We start from the raw sequence: 25156 nt of genomic DNA, 5'->3' as shown, positions 1-25156 counted from the left end.
TGTAGCCATTGGATTCACCGTCGTGGGAAACGACACGAAAGAGAGACGCTAAAGCTTAGGAATCTCTTGGTAATGAACGATGAATCTCAATCCAGTTACAATTTTAGCCATCAAACGTGCAAATATCTAGTTATCAACCAACAAGGTCAAATGGCACATCAGTAACTTCACACGCCCCTGAACCCTGAATTACTCTGCGGACAATTTTCAGATTCATTAATCTGGACAAAAATCACATAGAACCAAAAAAGATCCAGGCAAGGACAGCAAAAGCTCCGATGCTTCAAGGTCACAATCCACAAATAAATTTATAAAGCGTTCATTGGCATCCCATTCATAAATCAACACACAATCATCATCTAAACTCTATGCCCTAAGCTTATTCGTCAATCCATCGCAATGGCGCTCCCATTGAACCTCCAACCTGACGAGGCGAGCCCTGATTGGCTCAGCAAGGGTGACAATGCTTGGCAACTCACGGCTGCCACGCTCGTTGGCATGCAGAGCGTGCCAGGGCTTGTCATTCTCTACGGAAGCATAGTGAAAAAGAAGTGGGCGGTGAACTCCGCCTTCATGGCTCTGTACGCCTTCGCAGCAGTCTTGGTCTGTTGGGTCGGCTGGGGCTACCAAATGTCGTTCGGGGACCAGCTCTTCCCGTTCCTCGGCCGACCCAACGTGGCCATGGACCAAGCCTTCCTGCTGAAAAGAACATTCAGTGGGTTTCTTCCAAATGCAACTATGATTTATTTTCAGTTCGTGTTTGCGGCCATTACGTTGATTTTGATCGCTGGGGCTTTGTTGGGGAGGATGAACTTCCATGCATGGATGTTATTTGTACCCCTTTGGTTGACATTTTCTTACACAATTACTTGCTATAGTATTTTTTACCCCAATGGCTGGTTGTATAAGATGGGGCTTATTGACTACTCTGGCGGCTACGTCATTCATCTCTCTTCTGGTGTTGCTGGTTTCACTGCTGCGTACTGGGTAAGTCAACACAATTTTACTAACTTCAGTCGTTTAACCTTTATGTGGATGAAATTTGACCATTGATGTATTATGGCCTCTCGAGCATCACTGGCCAAAAATTAACCATTAGAATTTGAGCCACTGATCGTAAAATACATCATAATTTTAGCTCAGCCAAAGTTTACTCTTTATTAACCCACAAAACCTATTTGCAAAAAATGATAAGGCTACGTATGATAGACGTTCTCTCGACAATCGCATGGCGTGAAGCCTTGATGGTTAGGGTGGCCTACATTGCTCCATACATAGTATTGAGCATTTTAATCTAGCCTATCAGTCACCCTTTCAGTGAAGTCTAGGCCTGGTGAAATCAAAGTCTAATAATAATTGTTTAGAGTTTATACATAGAATTTGCCCCTAAAAACTGATTTTTAAGAAAAGGTTGCATAAAAACTCTTGAACCACCACCGGATATATGGAATATTTTTATTTTATGTTAGACTGCTATATTCTAATATGAGCAACATGTCTATGACAGAACATTTTTAGTATGTCTCGCATCTACTAGAAATTTTATATTAGTATAATGAATTAAACTTAAATACAAGAGAGCGAACATATTATCCTAATCAACTAATTTAACGCACTTCTATCAATGAAATTTATTATATGGGTTAAAATTAAGTTGGTTTTACAAGTAAACCACAAATATTGTTTTCCTTGAGGATTCAGGTTGGGCCAAGGGCAACCAATGACAGGGAGAGATTTCCACCAAACAACATTCTGCTGATGCTTGCTGGGGCGGGCCTACTTTGGATGGGGTGGAGTGGATTTAACGGTGGAGATCCTTACATGGTGAGCACAGACGCATCTCTGGCCGTCCTCAACACCCACGTGTGCACTGCCACTAGCTTGCTGACGTGGCTCTTGCTTGACATTGCTTTCTTCGGGAAGCCCTCTGTGATCGGTGCCACTCAAGGCATGATCACTGGCTTAGTTTGCATTACTCCTGCTGCAGGTATAAATTACTCGATTCACATAAAAATACTCAAATAATTTTGGCTTACCCTTGTTTTTTATTTCTACAAACTCCTCCTTATTTAGGGAATTTTAATGAAAAGTTTTCGGTACTGTTCATTTTAACGAAAAACCACATTTTTACACTAAAAAATCAATTCTGGTACTATTCACTTTACCCATTATTTTATCTTTATCTTTAAAACTCAAAGTTTTCATATCATTTTCATTAGTTTTTCTGCTTATTTATGTTTTTTTTATTTGTCCAAAATGTCATAAATAAACATTTCATTTCTCTTGCTTTAATTGGTATTCTATTAAAAAAAAATCATCATTTCTTAAAACATTTATTGAGAACATCTCTTGAAAACAATTTTCTTTAAGACCGCAAAACTTGTTCCGTATAAAAGGAGAAGAGAGAAAAAGCAATGGCGCTTAGAGTTTAAAATCTCGCTTTTAGTACTATTTTCAAGAAATGGACTATTTTTTTAAGTTAGTTTTGAATCCAATTTGGAAAATAGTTATACTAAACAAGTACTTATGACTTCAAACTTAAATGTTTTTGAGTTTAGAAAATTGAATTCAAATAGAGTACCAAACAAAGCCTTATTGTGTCACATAATCTTTTGAGTATAGGAGTGGTACAAGGTTGGGCAGCAATCATAATGGGAATGATGTCAGGAAGCATCCCATGGTACACTATGATGGTCCTCCACAAGAAAATCGGCATCCTAAAGCAAGTCGATGACACCATGGCCGTGTTCCACACCCACGCCGTGGCCGGAAGCCTAGGTGGCATCCTTGCCGGCTTCTTTGCCCACCCGAAGCTCTGCCGTATATTCTACTTAACCGACAAGTGGGAACACTACATTGGCCTTGCCTATGGATTGCAAAGTGGCCATGTCGGTGCAGGGTTCAAGCAAATGGGAATCCAATTCCTAGGAGTAGCGTTTGTGGTTACTGTCAATGTGATCATCACTAGCATCATTTGCTTGTTCTTGAGGCTTTTCATTCCACTCAGGCTCAACGACGACGAGTTGCAGGTCGGTGATGACGCGATCCACGGCGAGGAGGCTTATGCATTGTGGGGAGATGGAGAGAAGTATGATGGTTCCAAGCATAACTCAGTTTATGGAATGGAAGAGTTTCCCATGAATGCGCCTAAAGCTGAAGCATGAAGTTGATATGCTTTTATTTTGTTTATTTCTACTTTTATTTGTATTTGTATTTTGGTTTCTTGCAAGAAACGTAAAGTTCGTTTGGAAGTGATTTTAAAATAACTAAAAATGTTTTGGTAAAAATGTTTTTGGAACTAATTCTTAGTAAAAATGCAAGTGTTTTTGAAACCCAAAAAGATTTTCTCTAAAAACGTTTTCAATCATTTTAAAAACACTTCCAAATGAGTTCATAATCTACTCATCATCTAATGTAATAAGAACTAAAAAAAATATTGACAAACTATTTTGTCATTGTAATTGGAATTTGAAATGAAAGCTCAATTTTCTGGTTTTTATTTTTTATTTTTTGAGACATGGATTCCTAGAGCATCCCCAACGGGGGTTTTATCTTCCTCGAGGAGTTGGGATTTTATCTTCCTCTAGGCTACATTGGTAGCTCTAGTGAGGAATTTTCATCCCCATTGAGCTGGAAAATAGGGGTATATCTATCATATGGTTAGCTACTTCCTTTTTTGAGTAGCAAAAAGTTAGACTACATCTAGCTCCAAAAAGAGGTGGAACCTGCACCAAATTATGGAGAAATTATTTTTAGTTGTGACGGGAACACAGATGGTACACCACGTATTTTTATGCAAGTGGTGAAATTTTTTAATTTTTAAGTTATTAACCTTTTAACACACATAATCCACCATTTATATAGGGACACGTGATGTACTACCTCGTGTGACAGTCACACTGAAAAATCTCTCCAAATTAAGGGCCTCGTAGTAGTCTCGATTTCAGCGGTTTATTTTTCAAGTGTTTGTTTCATTAAGAAAACATAAGCAAACAACTTTTTTTTTTTTTGGTGTTATTGATTAAGAAAAAAAAAATATTATGCTTTGTGTTTAATTTTCTAAATTTAAAAGTTCATAAAAAAATGATGAAATTTAACATTGGTAGTTTAGAGACTTGAACCGAAAACAAAAACAAAAAACATACCTAAATTGTAAGGGCATTACAAGTTAGTTATTTGAAAGCATAAACCAACAAACAGACCTAAATTATAAATTCATTACAATATAGTATTTAAATGCTCCAAACACAAGAGTTAGGTGAGTAGTGAACAAGTGCAGAATTTGAATTTTTTTTAGGTTGAAATGTTCATTAAAAAATTTAAGATAACAAAGTCTAAAAGTCAACTTAGAAAAAGTTAAAACAAAAATAAATTTATCACGTAATCAAATTACTACATAAATAAATATATAATCCTATATAGAGCCGAAAGGTATATAACCCCTTGTTGAGAGAGATTTTTTTTTAGAGTCTCAAAATTTCTCAGAGCTCTAAAATGGGCTATATATATTCACTACTTTAGCAGTCTCATATAGAACCCTTCATGCAAGTGGTCTTTCACCACAATAATGAAAAGAAGTTGAGCCTGTGCATGATGGCTTGAGTTCGACTAATCTAAATATAGAACGCTTTCATTGGAGATGCTTAGAAGAATCATGTGCTTCTTGTAAACCCTAGAGAGCAGGCACATGGTTTAGCCATAGGATCTAGACTCCAATGTTTCGTGAAAGAGAAGTTACTTCAAATATTTAGCAATTGGTTGCATGTGGTGGCAAATATCGACAAGCCATGTTGGTCAGAGGTTTTTATTTTATTTTATTTTATTTTATTGGAAATACAATAATATATTTTACATTAAGAGGATGAGGAGTTTAGTTAAATCACACAATAGGTAATCTAATTTGATATCAAATTCGTCATTTACGAGATTCGAATCTAAGACCTCTCACTTATAAGTGAAGAAAAATACCACTAGACCATAGTACCGAGTGACATGTTGGTCAGAGAATTGTTCCCCCTGTATTGAAATTCAAACGTTTTTTTTTAATGATAGATTAGATTAGGTTACAATATCATTTGCAAAAAGAATTAAATTTTTTTTTTAACAAACGATATTATTTACACTAAAGGAAAGGGATGAGCTTAACCTCACAATAAATAGTAATAATGTGGTTCAAATTCTCTTTCACTAGAATCAATGCATAGGTTAAATTTGTGTAAGCAAGAACTTTGGTGTTATATGCATCGGTGATTCCTATGCATATAATTTCGTAATTAACGAAGAAACAATTATTTCAGCATACCGATAATGGCCGGGAGGGTCGGAGTGTTGAGGGAACCAATCTCTTTTCTTTGTCGTGAGTTTTGAAAAGCAGGAGGTCTAAAAGTAAGTAAGCAGATGACGACGGAGGCAGTGAACCTGCCGATCATTGACTTGTCCTCATCAGATTCTATCTCCTCCGCCGCTTCAATCCGTCAGGCATGCATAGAGTGTGGTTTCTTCTACCTGGTGAATCATGGCGTCGAGGAAGAGCTGTTTGCAGAGGTGTTCGATCAGAGCAGCAACTTCTTTTCGCTTCCTTTGGAAGATAAGTTGAAACTGGATCGCAAGCATCACAGTGGTCACAGTGGATACACCCCACTCTTTTCCGAAAACCTCGACTTCGCTTCCAGCTCCAAAGGTGACTCGAAAGAGAGTTATTACGTCGGCAATTTATATGACCCAACTCAGAGTCATTTGAATAAATGGCCTTCAGAAGACATCCTTCCATCTTTGAGACCTACAATGGAATCGTACTATAGAAAAGTCCTGTCTGCTGGAAAAAGGTTAAGCTCTCTGATTGCCCTGGCTTTAAACCTAGATGAGGACTTTTTCGACAAAGTGGGGGCACTGAATAAACCAAGGGGTTTTCTTCGACTTTTACACTATCCAGGTGAGCTGGGATCAACCGATGAAGAAATATATGGTGCTTCTGCTCATTCAGACTATGGCATGGTCACACTCCTTGCATCCAATGGAGTTCCTGGACTTCAGGTTTGTAGGGACAAATCTAAGCAACCTCGAGTCTGGGAAGATGTTCTTCACATAGATGGGGCATTCATTGTCAACATTGGGGACATGCTGGAGAGGTGGACTAATTGTTTGTTCAGGTCAACACTGCATAGAGTGATGCCAGCAGGACGAGAACGCTACTCCGTCGCATTCTTCATGGATCCCAATGAAGATTGTGTCGTGGAATGTCTGGCAAGTTGTTGCAGTGAAGAATCACCGCCAAGATTTCCTCCCGTCCGCAGTGGGGACTACCTGGAAGAGCGTTTTCGGCTTACAAATGCAATTTAAAAGGTCTGCCTTTTGCAGTTGCAGTACGATGATTTTACTGTGTGATAAACGGCTTTTATAATCAAATACATCTATTACAACCCTGGCTTCATAATTCCACTGGAAATAAACTGCTATTGTTTGTATTGAGCTGGTGACTAAGGTCCCGTTTCAAGATTGTTTCTCTAAAAAACATTTCAGCTCATAAGCGTTTGTTGCAGAAGTGATTTTATTATAAACATGTTGAAGTTTTCTAAACTCTTTTTTCGTGGATTGAGAAGAATATATTGAATGAAGTTGGAGACTGAAAAGAAAAAAAAAATATTATGTTTAGCATAACCCGTCACGGGGATTTCTTTTTAGTGTGAATTGCTAATTTAGTCTTTCAATTATCACTTCAGTGAAAATTAGGTCCCTAAATTATTAATTTTTTTCAAAAAAACCAGCCCTTGAATTATAAAAATTTGTCAATTAAATCCCTAATATTATATTCGAAGCTACTATATTCAATTTTCCATCAATTTAATCAAGTTATTTGCATGTGATACACATTGGAGGGTAGATTGGTAGTTTTTCATAAAAAAATAGTGTATGAAGTTAACTTTGGAGGGTAAATTGGTAGTTTTTCATAAGAAATAGTGTAAGTTAACTTTGAATGGTAAATTAGATGTTCCATTCGCAACTTATATGAAATGTTAAGGGCTTATAGGCAAGAAATTGACAATATTACACTCTTAAGTATGTCAAGTGACCTAAGTTAACAAAAAAAATGGATAAAATAGCTTTGAATAAAATAGTAGAGATGAAATTAGCAATTTTTAATGAATTTTAGGGACTTATTTTACCAAAAAAAATAATTTAGGGACCTAATTTTCACTGAAGTGATAATTTAGGGACCAAATTAGTACTTCACCAAAAAGAATGTTAGCTCATATACCCTGCCTTCAAGATTCCATTTTTGCATCCTCCAAGCTCTTGCTAAATCCAATCTACAATAATTGGTAATTCAGTTTATTTTAATTTTTAATTAAGGAATTGTTAGTAGCACTTTAAAATTTTTATTATGCAATTCAAACTTTCTATATATAAAAAAAGAAAATATTGTTATGAAGAGTAAAAATAAAATTTTTAGAGTGCCATAACAATTGCTTTCAATTATTCTTAAAACATGTGGTATGTATATAAGTGGACACATAGAAGATGCCTATTCAAGTACGTGGAAATAGAAAGAGACCCACTGGAAGACAGACACTTTTCCAAGTGGGAAATAGCTAACAAGAAAGGGCAATTTGGGATTGCTGCATTAATTTTTTTTTTAAAGCTACTTCTGCTGTGTTTGAAGAATAATGAGTTGTAAAATAAAGTATTTAAACGTTTGATAAATTTTATTTTTAAAAGTTTTGTGAGTATAAAAAGCAGTGTAAAAGGATTTCGTAAATTTTAATGTAGAAGTGTTATATTTGTAGATAATAAAAAAAATGGCCATGGTAGCGAAGGTGGTGGCAATGACAGTGGTGGCGAGGGCGGTGGTGATGGTTGTAGTGATGATGGTAGCGACAAAGGTGGAGTAGGGTATGGTGCTCTTACCAGTTGTTATGATTAGGGTGTAGAGATATAACAATGGTGGTCAAGGTGGCAACAATGGTGGTAGTGACGGTTGCGGTGGCAATTGTGGTATGGTGGTGATGGTGGGCGTGGCAGCAACGATGGCGATTGTGGTAATAATAACACTAGTTGTGACAATGATAGTGGTGGCGGTGGTGCCAGCAATGGTGGAGTTATGGTTGTAGTGGTGGTAATGACAGTGATGGTTTAATATTAGTGTTTGCAATAGTAGGTGGTGGCGGTTATTTTGTTTTCAATCGAAAAAATATGTGTAAAAGTTTAAATATTGTCATTTTTAAAAACTAATGAAGGCTTACAAAATTGAAAATATTCATTAAAAACTCAGCTTTATTCAAGCAACTTACATGATGTTTTTGCTTTTAAAAGCTGTTGTATGAATGTCATTGCTTTTAAAAATTTTGCCAAACACTTATATTTTATTGTAAACTTTAAAGTGAAACCATTTTGGTAAAAAAAAAAAAAAAAAAAAAACAATGGGGCGAAGAAGGAAAAAAAAACACTTCTAAATAAAGCTAAAGCCGCCTCTTAGCTGTTGTTTTGCCACTTGAAAACACATTATATAGTTTAAAATATGGATTAAATGAGCTCTCATTCAATATTACGATTTGGTGGTATTATTTTTTACTTGAAAGTGAGATGTTTTAGGTTTGAATCTCGTGGATGACGAATTGGATACCAAATTAGGTTACCCATTATGTGGCTTAGCCGAACTCATTATTTTCTTAGTGTAAAAATATTCATGTATTAAAAAATAAAATGATTAAATGACCTAATGAACAATATTTAACAGAAACAGTCCTTCCACGGGTCGTCAAAATTGTTCATTACGTATGGTATGAAATGAGTGAACAATAATTAACAGATAGTTAGAAACAGTCTTTCCACGAGTCTCCAAAAGTCTTGGTATTTATTTTTGTATTTTTTTGGTGAAAGCTTGTTGCTTGAAATATAGATACGAGAGAGTGAGAAAAGTCGAACTTGGACGAAATTTTCCTCTTTCTTCACCACCTACCAGATCTGTATGCTGATACATTACATGGGTTTGTAATGCGTGCGTGAGCTGGAAGAGAAGAATGGCGTCCGATACGGCGTCGTCGGTGGACGAACAGGCGCAGCAGCTGGATGTTCCGGGTGGTTTGGTCGGAGGAGGAGGAGGAGGAGGGTCCACTGATAAGAGAGGAAGGCATCGGATTCTCGCCGAACTCAGCCTCCTCGAACAAGAACTTAAGTTCTTGCAGGTTTCTTCCTTTTCTATGCCACTTGCTTTCTGTCTCTAAATGCTGTTTGTTTCCCGGGAAAATTCTTACTTGTAAAACAGTGTAAAACATTTCCCACTTCCTATTTTTCCCCTTTTGAGGTTGCAATTCAAGTTTTGTGTAAAAAAGCTTGCAGCTTTGTGTGTTAAAGGTAAAGAAAGTAACTTTCTTTACAGAAAAGGGAAGGTGAAAGAAAAGGGGATGAGGGTTATTTTTGCCAAGGCATGTTATCTAGGGATTGGTTATTTGAGGAAGAAAATATTTCTGGGTTTTGGAAAATGGGTTGACTGCATGTTATGATTCCGGCTTTGGCGTTGAAGAATGTAAGAACGAGTCGCTGGTCCTTCTCTTTGAAATCTTGACGTTTAATTTGAGCGGTCAAAACATTGAGAAGTTCCAATTTTGTGGGAAATGTGGGATTTAGGGATGCAATTTTCTCTGACTGTTTTTCCGTACTTATTTAGGGAAATTGTTGGAGAGGTGATGATGTTGTATAATTGGTGAGGTTACCAAATAGGCTGCAGACTTGGTCAACAGCACATTTGACTGGAAAACTAAAGTTGCTTTCTTTCATATGGGTGGATTAAGAGCTGTTTTAGGGGAAAATCACACTGCAAGAACTCACTAGATATAACTCGTTGCTGATCAACGGGGTGAATGGTAACGTAGTCGAAAAGTTCATTGTTATCTGAACAATCATTTAGTTCTTGACGTGGGATGTGTTGAACCACCACATTTTGGCTCTGTGAAAATCCGTTTGACGGTTAGATTGCAAAAAACACACTGCAAGCAGTAGTTGTTTTATGTATTGATTATATACATTCCTTTGCGTTCGTTTTGTGGTATCATGTCACCTTATTAGCCCTCAAATGCTTAATTTAATCAAGGTATGAAAGGAACATTATCATAGCTCAAGTTTAGAAAAAGCTAACCACATTTCTCGTTTTTAGGCTTCCAAGTTAAACTGATGTCCAGTTTTATTTTCATCTTCCAAAGCATTGATGCTGTAGGGACCTTCTGGTCTTCGAAGAACTTGGAACAAAGTTGTTTGGATTGTATACGTGTATGAATTGTCTGGTTTGCTTGTTTTATTTCTCTTGTGGAATTTCTTATGTTCCATATCCTTGCATTGTCCTAGGTTTTGTTCTAACAATTTGAGATTTTCCTTCATATTTCTATATACGTAGCTTATCCGAATTAGTGCTAGACTTGGCAATGATATATAAGTAGAAAACAGTCTTTCTGGTCCACAGCAACACCCCTTTAGACAGAATAAGCGCTCTCTGTGATTAATTACTTAAATGAATCATGCAGTTCATGGCTCTAATTTAACAGATAAGCGTTTTACATTTGTTATGTGCATGAGGTGGATGAGTTTTTTCTTATTCGTGTTTTAACATTGTCTATATACTCTTTTTATTCTTCCTTCTTTTAGTTAGTGCAACATTTGTAAACTTGTGTCGGTTGATATTGTATTATCTGCATTGTTGTCATATTTAAAGTACTGCAGAAGGTCATAGTTGAGTGAGTATTTGTAAACAGTCGATCACATTTTGATGTTACTTTATTTCTTTGATATCCAGGAGGAGTTGGGAGAGCTCGAAAGAACCGAAAATGTTTCAACCATTTGTTCAGAGTAAGTTTGAGCAACCATATATAAAGTACCCTGTCCCAAGTATTAAGTTCCTAGCATGAAAAATCTGATAAACTCAAAAGAAAATGATGAGCAATGATCTGTTTTTGTTGATATCACTTAGATTGCTTCCCTACGTCGAAGGCAGGTTGGATCCTCTACTCCCATTGTAAGTTCCATAACCAATCTCCTCACTCTGCAATAATACAAGTTACTTGCTGCAATTGTCTAATGCTCCATCCTTGATTTATTCTGGTTGCAGAACAAATGGACCTGTAAATCTGGTATGGGATCGATGGTTCGAAGGACCGCAGGATTCACAAAGTTGCAGCTGCTGGATACTCTGATGATTTGGATCTCATGCCATCTAACATTTGTTGCCATGGTTTGCGGGACAGGCTCTAGCTAGCAGCATAGCACCTTCGTTGACCAAATTGAATGTAGAATTGACCATTGACTTAAATGAAGTTTGGCATTATAGTAAATTTGAATATCGTTTTGTCAAAAGAAAAACAGATTTAAAAACGATGAGGATTTGGGCAGATACACTGCCGTAATGTGCAGTGTATCTGACCTCCGACTCCGACACTTAAATTTGAGTCTCATTGTTCTTTACATTAGAGTAGATAGAATGCCGTTTTGTCAAAAACAAAACTGATGAGGATTTGGCTTTTGTCTAAATTTTAATCACAACCGTTCATGCTCATCATATGGTCAAAAGTCATTTTTCATTCTTGAGCCTTTCTCGGCCCAAAGTTTTCACATCATTTCGATCCATGTAAGCCCACGTTAAGCATTTTAGTGTGGGCTTGAAACATCTTCTCCGGATTGTAGGTGTGGGCTTGATGTTTCTCTAACACAATGTTAGGCGACCCAAGAAGAAATTAGGCAAGCCCAAAAATTCAGGCTTGTATTTGTTCTAATAGTGTGGGCCGTGAGTGAATGCGCTTACCAAATGAGCTACAAGTCTCGGCTATGTTTAGATATATTCAGAGCAAATGGAGCTTTCATCAAAATATCATAAGTACTATGCCAAGGTTGTTATAGAATAGAGATGGAAAACAAATGATGCTTTAAATCATGCTTTAGAAGTGTTTTTAAAATGACTGAAAGTGTTTTTGGTGACAATGCTTTTAAAATCAATTATTGGTAAAACTTGAAATGAATCATGGAAAAACACTTTAACTATTTCTTGCATCTTGTGCTTCGAAGTGCTTTTTGGAACCTAAAATTAATTTCACTAAAAGCGTTTTCATTCATTTTAAAAGTACTTTTAAACAAACCTATATAATTTAAGTGATTAACTATAAATTGAATCAAAGCTAAAGAAAACAAAGTAAAAGTGTAATTTTGTAGACGCCTGCCCCTTTTTAAGTTAAAGGGTTTAGATATATAAGTCTAGTTTGAAAAAAGAATTAACGTAATGTCAAGAGAAGAACCATACACTAATGTGGTTGAGTAATGTGTAAATATGTTGTATTAACATCACTTAACTATTGGATAACAAAAACTACGAGCTGCCCCAGTGATTGTGGCAAGTTTCAGATCTGTATTCCTCACGGTTCGTTTTTGGTTTGATTTATAATGCTGATGAATTACACGATGGTGATCATGAAAATGCTGAAATGTTTTTGTGAATCTTACCAGCTCTTAAAAAGGTAGATTACCGTGACTTGACCACCAAGTGGTCCCCTTTTAATGAAATAAAACTATTGGATATACAAAATTATTAATCCGTCATTTGTTGTGTTAACTAACATGGATGTTACAATAAACATAGGTTGTCTTGGTCAAACACAAAGTCTAGACTCTAGAATCTAAGAGTCTAAGAATATAAAAACAGAGCCTAAATCCCATTCCTATACATTGCATCATCATTATATATTAGAAAAGATGCATTGATCAATGTTTAAATTAACTAATTAATAACAATTAACCCCTCATCGAAATCCTAAACACCAATTATTAAACTCGAGTTTAATATACTTGATTAATCATAATAAGGATGCTCTTAACCCCTTGTCACCATATCACTCCATGTTCTTTTGCTTCCTTCAATGTATCGAACTCTTCCTCCTTTCCTTTTTTTTTTTGAAAAGAGAGAGATAGAGAGAGATGAGTGAGGGCATGTGAGGGGAGGATAGGAGGGCATATGGTATGGTACGAATCCGGATCTTAGCGGGATTCTCTTTGTGAGGATCCCAAGAATTTGTAAATCGTGTTTATTTATCGTATAACGTGCGGTCAGAAATCATTTTATACATTTTTATTTAAAATTAAACATAAATAGTATCTAATAAAAATTGATCGTACGATGTACGATGAATAGAGACGATTCACGAATCCCCAAGATGCTCACCAAAAGTATCCATCTAAATGATACTTTAGGCAGATTGGCTACGCTTCCCAAGCAAAGTGGGAAGCAAAAACCAATGTGAAATTTGATACATGCACTGCAGCAACCTAATAAAAAGACCGTTAAATTCAGCTAATACCATCTCCATGGACTCTCTGTGTTACTGTGTACTTTCTGTCACCTTATGTTTTTTATAAAATATTTTATGATATGGACATAAGAATCATTAAACTGTGAGGTGGTGGTGAGTTTTATTTTGAGAGAGTCCCCCTTACCATTTCTCCCATCTCCAATGTAAAGACTTAAATTTCTATATTCTCGTATTTGGCTCTCAAAAAGATTTTGGATTTATTTATTTTAGTTTTAATTTCCAATGCCAACCTCAGATTTTAAGACTCAAAACTCATATTTGAGTTTTAACAATTTGGTTAATGTGCATTGGAGATGATTGGACTCAAAACTCAAAACTTATTTTTTTAGGTTGAATAACATGTTTCCTAGTTGGCATGAGCTCCACCTTGGACTAAATTCTCATATTAAAACCCAAATTTGGGTCTCACTTAGCCTATTTGAGTTTTAAGTTTCATGTGCATTGGAGACTGAAATATAAGATTTGAGTCATTGCATTGGAGATGCTCTAAGAAAACTTTGGATGAGAAATTATGGCAATTTTCTCACTTACCTTCTCATTTCAACCTTCTTATTTCTTCACATGCTTTGAGAAAATTTTAATTATGTAAAATCTTACTATTTTTCTTCATTAGTTAGTATAATTAAAATTAAGTTTGTAAACCCAAAAATAATTAAACATTTAGTTTCACGTGCTAGTGAAATACACGTGGCATGAGTTAAAGAGAGAAGGTTGAAATGATAAAGTTCTAGCACTCACACTTTGAATAAGACAGTTTGTTCACGTCATTCATACCATAGTCTTCACAAATAAGCGAGACCTCTTGTATATGGTATCATTCAGTTCCACATTGTCACATTCAAGTCGACACTTATAAAAGTTGTTGTATGAATGACATGATCAGTTTACCCTGCTAAAAATTTTCTCCTCACTTTCACTTTGGTCCTCCTATTTGGATTTTAGACCCCATTATCATATTAACTAGTGAAATAATAGCCGACCTAGTTAATCCTTTGTCTTGGGAGGATGATGCAAGTTGTTAATTGTGCTTTTAAATATATTGGGCAACCTAGCCGATCGCTAGGTGTATATCGTAGCATCCAAATATTCCACTAGCACAAGCTTCTCTAGTAAATTATTTCTCCCCTTGAAAATAATGGAGTAGGTTGTAACCATGCATGAACTAGCTTATGCATGTTTTTTTTCTTTCTTTAAATCAATTTAAAACCTTAAAAAAAGAAATATAAATTAATACATCAGGTTGTAAGAATTTTTGTGTGTACTCGAAACACTTGTTACATAGTATGTTATAATATGTGTGGGGCGACACAATTGACATGTTCTATTTCTATGATATTAATTAATAAAAAAACAATACATGTATTACAATTTTAATAAATAATAACAGTACATGATTGTGTTCCGCATGTATAAAAAAATCTCCCATTCCATACACATGTTGGAAAATATATGTGCTTTCACGTTTTAGAGTCATATTTCTTCTTCTTCTTCTTCTTCTTCTTTTTTATCATAAAGGCATATTTCTTCTTAAATGACATGAGATTAGAAGAGACTGACAAATAGGATTTTAATTAAAAGAGAAGAATTAAGGATTAGATATTTAATTAGCTGATAACTAAGTGCCAAATATGCCAACCCTATTATCACATGTCTTAACATGATGATATATTCTCTCCCTTTTCAAAATTTACATTTAAATATCCCACGTTTGAATTTGACCACAACAAGACTCATGTGCTATACCGCAAAATAGAAATCATACCATAAATATTAAGTACAAACACTAATTTTTTTGGTAGGCTTTTGCTATACAATTAAGCTTTGAATTTTCTTTCTTTTCAAAGAAACCGACAGGTATCGAAAATCTATTACCAAACACCCCCTCTCTGAATGTGTGGTTTTGGTCCTTGATTAAAGGTGTTCAATTGTTTTACGTGATAATTTCATCAAAACGGAAGACGACATAATTTACTTACTACCACACTTATGATATCTTTTATGTATAATGTGACATAAGATTAAGATCCAAACAAATGTCACAGTAGAATTCTCTCAGAGGGTCCAACAACTCCAATCTAGAGAGAGAGAGAGAGAGAGTCAGAGCTTCAGAAATCGACATCGTTTCATGATTGATTCAGCATTCCCAAGTCCCCCTTTCCTCCAATCAACTAATTTGCAGACTAAAATATATCGCAAACCATATGGGGGATTCTGAAACTGGACATATTTAATTTTATTGAATTAACCCAAGGGTATTTTAATATTTGATTAATTAGGAAAGTTGAATATTCCTTTATCTAATCGAACTAAACCCACTCAGTTCTCATGCAATGCTTATAGAAGAAGACAGTTCTTCAGTATTGTCCTCCTGCTGCATGCCTAGCTAGCTATATATCTTCTTTTCATAGATGGGGGATGTGAAATATTTCTCTGAAAAAGCATTAAGATATATAAGCCTATGAGGAAGAATGTGTGCAGAAGAGGGGGGTCGGTGACGGTGAGAGAACATGGGAGTTTTCAGGTTTGGGAGGTTTGGAAACTGTGCTCTACATATGTCTCACTACATTCATATAACTAGAACATGGGAACTTGAAGGAGGGTAGGGGCCACCTGCAACTTTTTCAGTTATTACGAACTAAATAATCGCGCGGGTAGGTCGAGTGTTAACATCAATCGTGCACTTGTTAATATTGATTTTGCTTGTTTCTAGTTCTTGTGTATAGATTAACGAAATTTAGGGTTTCTCATGTTACAAGTGAGCGACTTATTAACTAAATTTAAGATTTCTCATATTACAATGAGCAACGTATTCTAATATTTTTAATTTACGTGCTAGGTTTGATTTCGGCAATTTCTGATTTGTGTGTACATGCACTGACTTACTCTAACCTTTATAATTTACATAGTAAGGGTTAATTTTGACCGTATGAAAGATTGGAATTTAGGATTACTCGTGTGTGACTTACTCTAGCTAGCATTTCTAATCTCAATTCTTCATGTTAATTAGCATAAATTTTAACTGTTAGTTAATTTTTTTGTATTTACTGGAACAAAGGGGAAGAAGCAACAGAAGTGGAATGCATCATGCATGTGGATTAAATGAAAGGAGAGATCAGATAAGGTAAGAAAAGGGTCTGCAAATGTGCTTATCTTTACTGTCATATAGTAAGAAGCTAAACACCAGAGAGAGAGACAGATGCAATTGTATAGGTGGAAGCGAGAGAGAGAGAGAGAGAGAGAGAGAGAGAGAGAGAGAGAGAGAGAGAGAGAGAGAGACTAATAGGATCACATGGAGGAAGCAGCCGGAAAGGCCATGGGGTCATTTGCCTTGATACAATACACATGGGTTTTGGCAGCAGCAGCCTGATAATTGAAAAACCCTAGCTATATATATGTTTGGCAATCAGATAAGTCATCTTCTGGTCAAGGGTTATTTTCCATTCCAGTAACTGTATTGGTCTGCTCGATCAGTCTAGGGTTTTTCTTTCTTTAGATCAACAATATCAAGAAGAAAAGAAAAAAAAAAAAAAGTCGAACATAGAGTTTTGAGTTTGTAATAAACATTCTTAGTCGTTTAAACTACACATTGCAGGTCTCTTATATCTCATACGATTCATATTTTAGGGATTCTATGTAAAAAATATAGTGTCGGATGTTAACTACCGATATACTCTTTTTTCTTTATCCGGATTTAAGACTGACAACGTAATATAATCTTACATTGACAGAATTGTATTATACAAGTCTCTGCAGTTGAATATTTGTCCATCTCCTTGAAAGAAAATTAATTAGTCCAAAGTCTATACAACAACAACAACAACAACAACAAAGCCTTTTCCCACTAAGTGGGGTCGGCTATATGAATCCTAGAACGCCATTGCGCTCGGTTTTGTGTCATGTCCTCCGTTAGATCCAAGTACTCTAAGTCTTTTCTTAGAGTCTCTTCCAAAGTTTTCCTAGGTCTTCCTCTACCCCTTCGGCCCTGAACCTCTGTCCCGTAGTCACATCTTCGAACCGGAGCGTCATTCGGCCTTCTTTGCACATGTCCAAATCACCGGAGCCGATTTTCTCTCATCTTTCCTACAATTTCGGCTACTCCTACTTTACCTCGGATATCCTCATTCCCAATCTTATCCTTTCTCGTGTGCCCACACATCCCACGAAGCATCCTCATCTCCGCTACACCCATTTTGTGTACGTGTTGATGCTTCACCGCCCAACATTCTGTGCCATACAACATCGCTGGCCTTATTGCCGTCCTATAAAATTTTCCCTTGAGCTTCAGTGGCCTACGACGGTCACACAACACGCCGGATGCATTCTAACACTTCATCCATCCAGCTCGTATTCTATGGTTGAGATCTCCATCTAATTCTCCGTTCTCTTACAAGATAGATCCTAGGTAGCGAAAACGGTCGCTTTTTGTGATCTTCGCTAGATTGCTCCGGTCATTAGTGTGGATAAGTATATAAATGGATAGAGATAGGAAAGCAAACACAAGATGTACGTGGTTCACCCATATTGGCTACGTCCACGGAATAGAAGAGTTCTCATTAATTGTGAAGGGTTTACACAAGTACATAGGTTCAAGCTCTCCTTTAGTGAGTACAAGTGAATGATTTAGTACAAATGACATTAAGAAATATTGTGGGAGAATGATCTCGTAATCACGAAACTTCTAAGTATCGGAGTGTGGAGTCGTCTTGACTTGCCTTATCTATCTCATAGGTAGATGTGGCATCTTCTCTGGAAGTACTCTTCCTCCATCCAGGGGTGGTATCTTTAACTGGTGGAGATGCACAAGGTAATGTATCAATTTCACTTGAAGCTTACTTGTAGTTTCAGGCTTGGTCAAGCGCGATACAAACCATGTAGTAGGAGTCCCCCAAGTCGCCGAGCTAGGGGGTCTGTTGAAAGAGGTGACAGACAAGGTAAGCAATCAGAGCTCCGACTGATTGTTCACCTTCTCCCCATCTTGCAGCAGCATGAAGGATAAAGAGAAGAAAAATGAGAAGAGATGATATGAGATACTTTTGCTTTTGAAGAAGTAACTTTCCACAGGCTTATTCTTGAACTGAGCTGGAGGGTTTTCTGGTTTCCTCCAGAGTATAAGGCCGACTGAAGAATTTGAGGGTCAAAACAAGTCCATCAAATCTAGAGTACGTTCCACCCTGCTGATATGGGATACTTTTGCTTTTGACAGAGTAATGGATGTATCGGCACGTGTGCTGTTACGCTTGTCTCCACATGCTTCCTTGTATCCTTCGCACTTACCCTATCTGTTCCTCAAGCAGATGCGGAATCTTCCCTGGAAACATAAGATGTTGAAGATGAGTACTCGAGAGCAATGCCAGGTAAGTAATCAGGTAAGGGGTTCCAGGCAGTCAGTTCTTGGCTGGAAGCTTGATTCCAAGTGCTGACTGATTGCTCTCTTTCTCCTTGTCTTGCAGGTAAAAACAAGGCCAAAGGAAAAGACAAGGAAAAAGCATGATATGGGATACTCTTGCTTTTAACCCTGATGATATGAGATATTCTTGCTCTAGTATAGCTTGTTTGCAGAGGTATTATCGGGGGGAAAGAAAGCTGAATATTTCGAAAGGCTTCGTTGGGAGTGCCCTCTCAGATATGATGAAGGGTTGAGCATTTTTGCAGGTCTGCCTGTCCGTTGGGGATGGAGGTTGACATATATAGGAGTCTCCCTAACAAGTAGTAATGCTATTCCTTTACCCTGCTTGGTCATAGCACGGTAGTGGGAGCTGTCAGTTTCACATGTTTTAACTCTGTCAGAGCACTTTGAAAAAGTGGTCTGTGGTATCTGGCTCTCGAGATTCGGAGAACGATGCCTCTTCGATTTTTGAGAAAGCAATCATGCTGGGGGTCTGGCTCTCGAGATTCGGAGAGCAGTGTCTCTTCGATTTTTGAGGAAGTAATCATGTTGGGAGTCTGGCTCTCGAGATTCGGAGGGCGGTGCCTCTTCGATTTTGGAGCAAGCAATCTTGTTGGGAGTGTTGTCTCGAATGTGAGTAAAGGTTGGGCATGTTTGCTAGTCTACCTTGCCACGAAGCACAAAGGTTGATACACAGGGACTTTCCAATTATCCAGCAATGGTACTGTTCCTTTACCCTCTCTTCGATTTTGAGAAAGTAGTCATGTTGGGAGTCTGGCTCTCGAGATTCGGAGGACGGTGCCTCTTCGATTTTGGAGCAAGCAATCTTGTTGGGAGTGTTTTCTCGAATGTGAGTAAAGGTTGGGCATGTTTGCTAATCTACCTTGCCACGAAGCACAGAGGTTGACACACAGGGAGTTTCCAATTATCCAGCAGTGGTACTGTTCCTTTACCCTTGTGGGTAATAATATGGTAGCTAGACCTTCAAAATTTATGTGTCTAAACTTTGTTAGTGTTGTTTCTTTGCTATTCTTTTACCTTTCTTGGTCAGAGCGATGTAGTGGGAGCTGCAAGCTTCACGTGCTCAACTTTGGCAGAGAACTTTGGCAAAGTTATCTGTGGTACCCATGAGCTATTGTTGCGTGTGGGAAGTGGGTGATTGAACAGTAAGATTCATGTGCTTTCTACTTCACCAGAAGTCTTCGACAGAATGCCCATAATTTCTGCAAAGCTGAGTGTGCGTGTGAACGGTGCTGACAAGGCTAGAAAAGTAGGTGCCTCTTCGATTTCTGAGATCGGCCCTCGTGGTCTCTGAGCAACCCAGCTTTTGAGAAAGCGAGCGCCTCTTCGATTGATTCGAAGAACGATGCCTCATCGATTTTTGAGAAAGCAGTCACGCTGGGGGTCTGGCTCTCTAAGATTCGGGGAGCAATGTCTTTTCGATTTTTGAGAAAGTAATCATGTTGGGAGTCTGGCTCTCGAGATTCGGAGGGCGGTGCCTCTTCGATTTTGGAGCAAGCAATCTTGTTGGGAGTGTTTTCTCGAATGTGAGTAAAGGTTGGGCATGTTTGCTAGTCTACCTTGCCACGAAGCACAGAGGTTGACACACAAGGACTTTCCAATTATCCAGCAATGGTACTGTTCCTTTACCCTCTCTTCGATTTTTAAGAAAGTAGTCATGTTGGGAGTCTGGCTCTCGAGATTCGGAGGACGGTGTCTCTTCGATTTTGGAGCAAGCAATCTTATTGGGAGTGTTTTCTCGAATGTGAGTAAAGGTTGGGCATGTTTGCTAGTCTACCTTGCCACGAAGCACAGAGGTTGACACACAGGGACTGTCCAATTATCCAGCAGTGGTACTGTTCCTTTACCCTTGTGGGTAATAATATGGTAGCTAGACCTTCAAAATTTATGGGTCTAAACTTTGTTAGTGCTGTTTCTTTGCTATTCTTTTACCCTTCTTGGTCAGAGCGATGTAGTGGGAGCTGCAAGCTTCACGTGCTCAACTTTGGCAGAGAACTTTGGCAAAGTTTTCTGTGGTACCCATGAACTATTGTTGCGTGTGGGAAGTGGGTGATTGAACAGTAAGATTCATGTGTTTTCTACTTCCCCAGAAGTCTTCGACAGAATGCCCATAATTTCCGCAAAGCTGAGTGTGCGTGTGACAGGTGCTGACAAGGCTGGAAAAGTAGGTGCCTCTTCGATTTCTGAGATCGGCCCTCGTGGTCTCTGGGGAGCCCAGCTTTTGAGAAAGCGAGCGCCTCTTCAATTTCTGAGACCAGCCTTCGTGGTCTTTGAGCAGCCCAACTTTTGAGAAAGCAAACGCCTCTTAGATTTCTGAGATCAACCCTCGTGATCTCTAAGCAGCCCAGCTTTTGAGAAAGCAAACGCCTCTTCGATTTCTGAGCAGGCGCCTCTTCGATTTCTGAAGCTCCGTCGAGTGCAGATTTTTATAAGGGCTGGCATTAAGTTCCAAAGCACACTTGAATCTCCACCAGTAGAAGCTTCATTCTTGCACTTCTAAGATCTTGATTTGTCCGACCTCTTCTCTCTTCAACACCTTTGAAAATGTCTGGCCCCTCCGACCGTCGTTTTGACTTGAACCTTGTTGAAGAGGCAGCCCCGCCTTCTCCAGACAACATATGGCGCCCATCCTTCGTCTCCCCTACTGGTCCTCTTACCGTTGGGGATTCCGTGATGAAGAATGATATGACCGCTGCGGTGGTGGCCAGGAACCTTCTCACTCCCAAAGATAACAGACTACTTTCCAAACGGTCTGATGAGTTAGCTGTTAAGGATTCGCTGGCTCTCAGTGTTCAGTGTGCAGGTTCTGTGTCTAATATGGCCCAACGCCTATTTGCTCGAACCCGCCAAGTTGAATCATTGGCGGCTGAAGTGATGAGTCTCAAACAGGAGATTAGAGGGCTCAAGCATGAGAATAAACAGTTGCACCGGCTCGCACATGACTATGCTACAAACATGAAGAGGAAGCTTGACCAGATGAAGGAAACTGATGGTCAGGTTTTACTTGATCATCAGAGATTTGTAGGTTTGTTCCAAAGGCATTTATTGCCTTCGTCTTCTGGGGCTGTACCGCGTAATGAAGCTCCAAATGATCAACCTCTAATGCCTCCTCCTTCTAGGGTTCTGTCCAGTACTGAGGCTCCAAATGATCCCCCTCCGGTGCCTTCTCTTTCTGGGGCTCTACCGACTGCTAAGACTTCTCCTAAGCAACCTTTGTGAAGGCTCCCTCTTGTGTGTTTATTTTGACTCTTGTATATGTACATATTTGTGCCTTCTCTATAAGATGTAAAAATTTGTTAAACCAACACTGATGTTTACAGTGAGCTTTGTTTTAACAACATAGTTATACCGTTTTTTATGTACCCAAACCTCAACAGCTTGGTTGACCAATTGTCTTGAAGCTCTCCACTCGAGGTCGACTAAATAATCCACCAAACGCAAACTTATTTTTGCACTTTATATTTAGAGAAAGAGTAATATTTAGGTAAATTAAATTTACCAAAATGTAAAGAGATTTTTTTTCAAAGTGGGATTCTTTGTTGATTTTTTGTCACTTCATATTTTTTGCACAATGTTTTATAATGTTAGTGAAAATTTGCGTTAAACTGTGAGATAACAGACAATAGAATCTCACTTTGAGAGAGTCCCCATAGCATTCCTCTTATATTTATATAGAGTACCTTTTTTTGCTTGATTGCACACAATAATCAAGACATAAAATACATATATACTAGACACATATTACACATTTTTTGTTTAGATTATCGTATTTTAGACTTCATACTTAGAAGTGATTAACTGTCACATCCTAGACAGGCTCTGCCGTAACACGATATTGTCCGCTTTGGGACACGCCCTCATGGTTTTGTTTTTGGGAACTCACAAGTAACTTCCCAGTAGGTCACCCATCATGGGATTGCTCTAACTCAAAAGGCCTCATGCTATAGGGAGGGGAGCATGTACATATAAGGCACATCACCCTCTCTTCGTTGGTCGATGTGGGACCTTACATTAACCAAATCTAAATCAGAAACCTAAAAGTCTCCCTAAATAGGTGATTGTAAACCTAATTAACATTTTATGTCGATATAATAAAACTCTATCAAAGTTATAAGAAAATTCCCTCACAGAAAAACAAAGTTGAAGAAAATTAAGCACGAATGAAATTTCTCGACACGTTCTAAAGACGAGAGCTCAAAAAAAACTTAACTATAGATGATATGTACGCGAAGCAACCGCTCACCTTAACCAAAACAACCAATATAAGCATGTGTTTAGAGTTATTTAAAAATGATAAGTTTGATGAGTTGGGTTGGGTTATGTTAAAAAAATACACAAATTCATGCCGCATTTTCTTAAACAAGTTGCAGATTGCAAAGCAAGTGCAGCAATTTGCAAAATCTCTACACAGAAAGAGAATTATAATAATAAACAGACAACGGTATTAGCCACATTTCCATTTGCCTTGTAATTTAAGCAAGGTCCATGGATTCAACAGATTCGACACAATTTTATCAAGACCAAGATACATAAAAATTAGTAAACCATACATAGTATTGTGCGTGTATTTAGGCACATATTTGCTGCAACCTTAAGCAAAACCACCTGGACAATTATATTAATAATTTTCACCTAACTTTTTGCTCAGATAATTTGAGCTAACTTTTTGCTCAGATAATTAAGCAAGTTTAATGTAAACCCTAAATATGAATTTTTTAATACAAGGGTTCTGTCGCAATAGTTATTTGAAATTGGTTTAAGTTCTCATTTTGGTCCTTCAAGTTTAAAATCGATCAATTTCATTTTTGAAATTTACTACCTCACATTAATTTGATCATTTTGTTTATATTTCGTCAATTGTACCGTTAATGTGCTGATAAGGCATATAGGCAGGTCTTATACGTTCACTAATATGTTACGTAAAGTAAAAAAAAAAAAAAAAAAAAAATTGAACCCACATACATGTTTTGTCAACACATTAACTAATCAATCAATAGAGTATAAATGAAATGACCAAATTAATGTGTGATAGTAAATTTTAAAGACGAAATTGATCGATTTTGAACTATCAAAACTTTAATCAATTTCAAAAATTATTTGTGATAAAAGCCATTAAAATGGATAAAATTGATGAAATCCAGAAGAGATATTAAGGGAAAGGCAGAGACCCCGAAATGATCTTTGTTCAAGTACGGGCACGCACATAATGACATTATTGGTAATTAATATGGTGTTTAATTATTACGTAAAATGCAAGCTACTGAACATAGAAAGTGGCATATTTAGCACATCAACAAATGATTGTGGTCACTTGTAACCTCCTACTTGATCAATTGGAAACATCAAAATGTGTAACTACAAAAATATTTTAGCATAAAATATATTGTCCTCGGACTAATAACTAGTATTACGGTTGGAGAAATGTTGAGAAGATCCTCTCAAAAGTGGAACTTTGAAGGGATTCTCTGCTCCCTCATGTTTTTTATATAATGTTTTATAATATAAGCTCGAAAATTGACGTTAAACTATGAGATGTCCGAAAGTCCATGAAAAGTCTCACTTTGAGAGTCTTAATAACATTTCTCTTACGGTTAATGATATTTTTTTCACTTATAAATGAAAATTGTATTCGACTTACCTAATGAATTAATCATGTTATAACTTATACGTATATTTCTTACTAGTTAATAGTTATCCTCGTATATATCCACATGCATGATTAATGATCGCCAGTGAAGTGAATCCTCTTAATTCCCTTGCATTAACCTTCATCAACACTTATCATGCTTTTCTCCATTCATGGTGCCTCATATCTTTATATATAAAGCTAACAATCCTTTTTGGAGTCACAAGCTTCACCAAAATAAGTGGACAAAAATACCCCTCAAACAAAAAACTTCAAAAGAAACCCAAAACAAATGTGGCCGGGATATTTTCGTCATTTTAACAGTGTTTTTTTAATAATTAATTTTTTTGTACACTTCTTTTTTTTTTTTAATAATTAGTACCTCACAATAGGCTAGCAATAATGTGATTCAATACGTTGTTCATAAAATATTATTTTCTCTATTTTTAAACACGTTCAAAACATCTTAAGAGACGTATAATGCCAGTTATAAAAAGGTCTTTTGCATGTGCATAATAATGTGGTTAAATTAGTTGTCAAATGATTGTTTTTTTTTTTTTGAATAAATGATATTATCTACATAAAGGTGGAGGGGGTGGGCTTAGCCTCACAATGGGCTAGCAATAATGTGATTCAATCAATTGTTTATTAAATATTATTTTCTCTATTCTTAATGTAAATTCAATAGAGACCGATTTTATTATGTGAATTCAGCTGTTTTGATTGGTTTATGAGGGGTTTCTTATAGCATGATCTAAGATTATTCATTTACTTCAAATATTT

General features: G+C 37.1%; 3 protein-coding genes across 3 annotated transcripts; all 3 read left to right on the top strand.

Moving 5' to 3' along the window:
- The first annotated feature begins 399 nt into the window (after positions 1–399).
- On the top strand, positions 400–3164 carry LOC103448922 (ammonium transporter 2 member 5-like). The gene is made up of 3 exons (XM_008388184.3): positions 400–987; positions 1702–1987; positions 2623–3164. Exons 1-3 carry the CDS (start codon positions 400–402, stop codon positions 3162–3164), a joined length of 1416 nt encoding a protein of 471 aa, XP_008386406.1.
- A 2152-nt stretch (positions 3165–5316) lies between these two features.
- Positions 5317–6464, top strand: LOC103448947 (kihadalactone A synthase LFS-like). The gene has a single exon (XM_017335747.3). It carries the CDS (start codon positions 5398–5400, stop codon positions 6337–6339), a length of 942 nt encoding a protein of 313 aa, XP_017191236.2. The 5' UTR covers positions 5317–5397; the 3' UTR covers positions 6340–6464.
- A 2377-nt stretch (positions 6465–8841) lies between these two features.
- Positions 8842–11318, top strand: LOC103448923 (guanine nucleotide-binding protein subunit gamma 1-like). Its single transcript, XM_008388185.4, has 4 exons — positions 8842–9182; positions 10784–10836; positions 10958–11002; positions 11096–11318. The coding sequence occupies exons 1-4, from the start codon at positions 9018–9020 to the stop codon at positions 11178–11180; spliced, it is 348 nt and encodes a 115-aa protein (XP_008386407.2). The 5' UTR covers positions 8842–9017; the 3' UTR covers positions 11181–11318.
- The last annotated feature ends 13838 nt before the right edge of the window (positions 11319–25156 follow it).

Source organism: Malus domestica, chromosome 11, assembly GCF_042453785.1.
Source record: "Malus domestica chromosome 11, GDT2T_hap1".
Lineage (NCBI taxonomy): Eukaryota > Viridiplantae > Streptophyta > Magnoliopsida > Rosales > Rosaceae > Malus > Malus domestica.
This window is presented reverse-complemented; position numbering and strand designations above follow the sequence as displayed.

Coding starts and splice junctions, on each gene's coding strand:
- LOC103448922 (XM_008388184.3), top strand. CDS start 400: ATGGCGCTCCCATTGAACCTCCAACCTGACGAGGCGAGCCCTGATTGG. Junction 988..1,701: donor GTTTCACTGCTGCGTACTGG/GTAAGTCAACAC, acceptor TTGAGGATTCAG/GTTGGGCCAAGGGCAACCAA. Junction 1,988..2,622: donor TTGCATTACTCCTGCTGCAG/GTATAAATTACT, acceptor TTTTGAGTATAG/GAGTGGTACAAGGTTGGGCA.
- LOC103448947 (XM_017335747.3), top strand. CDS start 5,398: ATGACGACGGAGGCAGTGAACCTGCCGATCATTGACTTGTCCTCATCA.
- LOC103448923 (XM_008388185.4), top strand. CDS start 9,018: ATGGCGTCCGATACGGCGTCGTCGGTGGACGAACAGGCGCAGCAGCTG. Junction 10,837..10,957: donor GTTTCAACCATTTGTTCAGA/GTAAGTTTGAGC, acceptor GATATCACTTAG/ATTGCTTCCCTACGTCGAAG. Junction 11,003..11,095: donor TTGGATCCTCTACTCCCATT/GTAAGTTCCATA, acceptor TTCTGGTTGCAG/AACAAATGGACCTGTAAATC.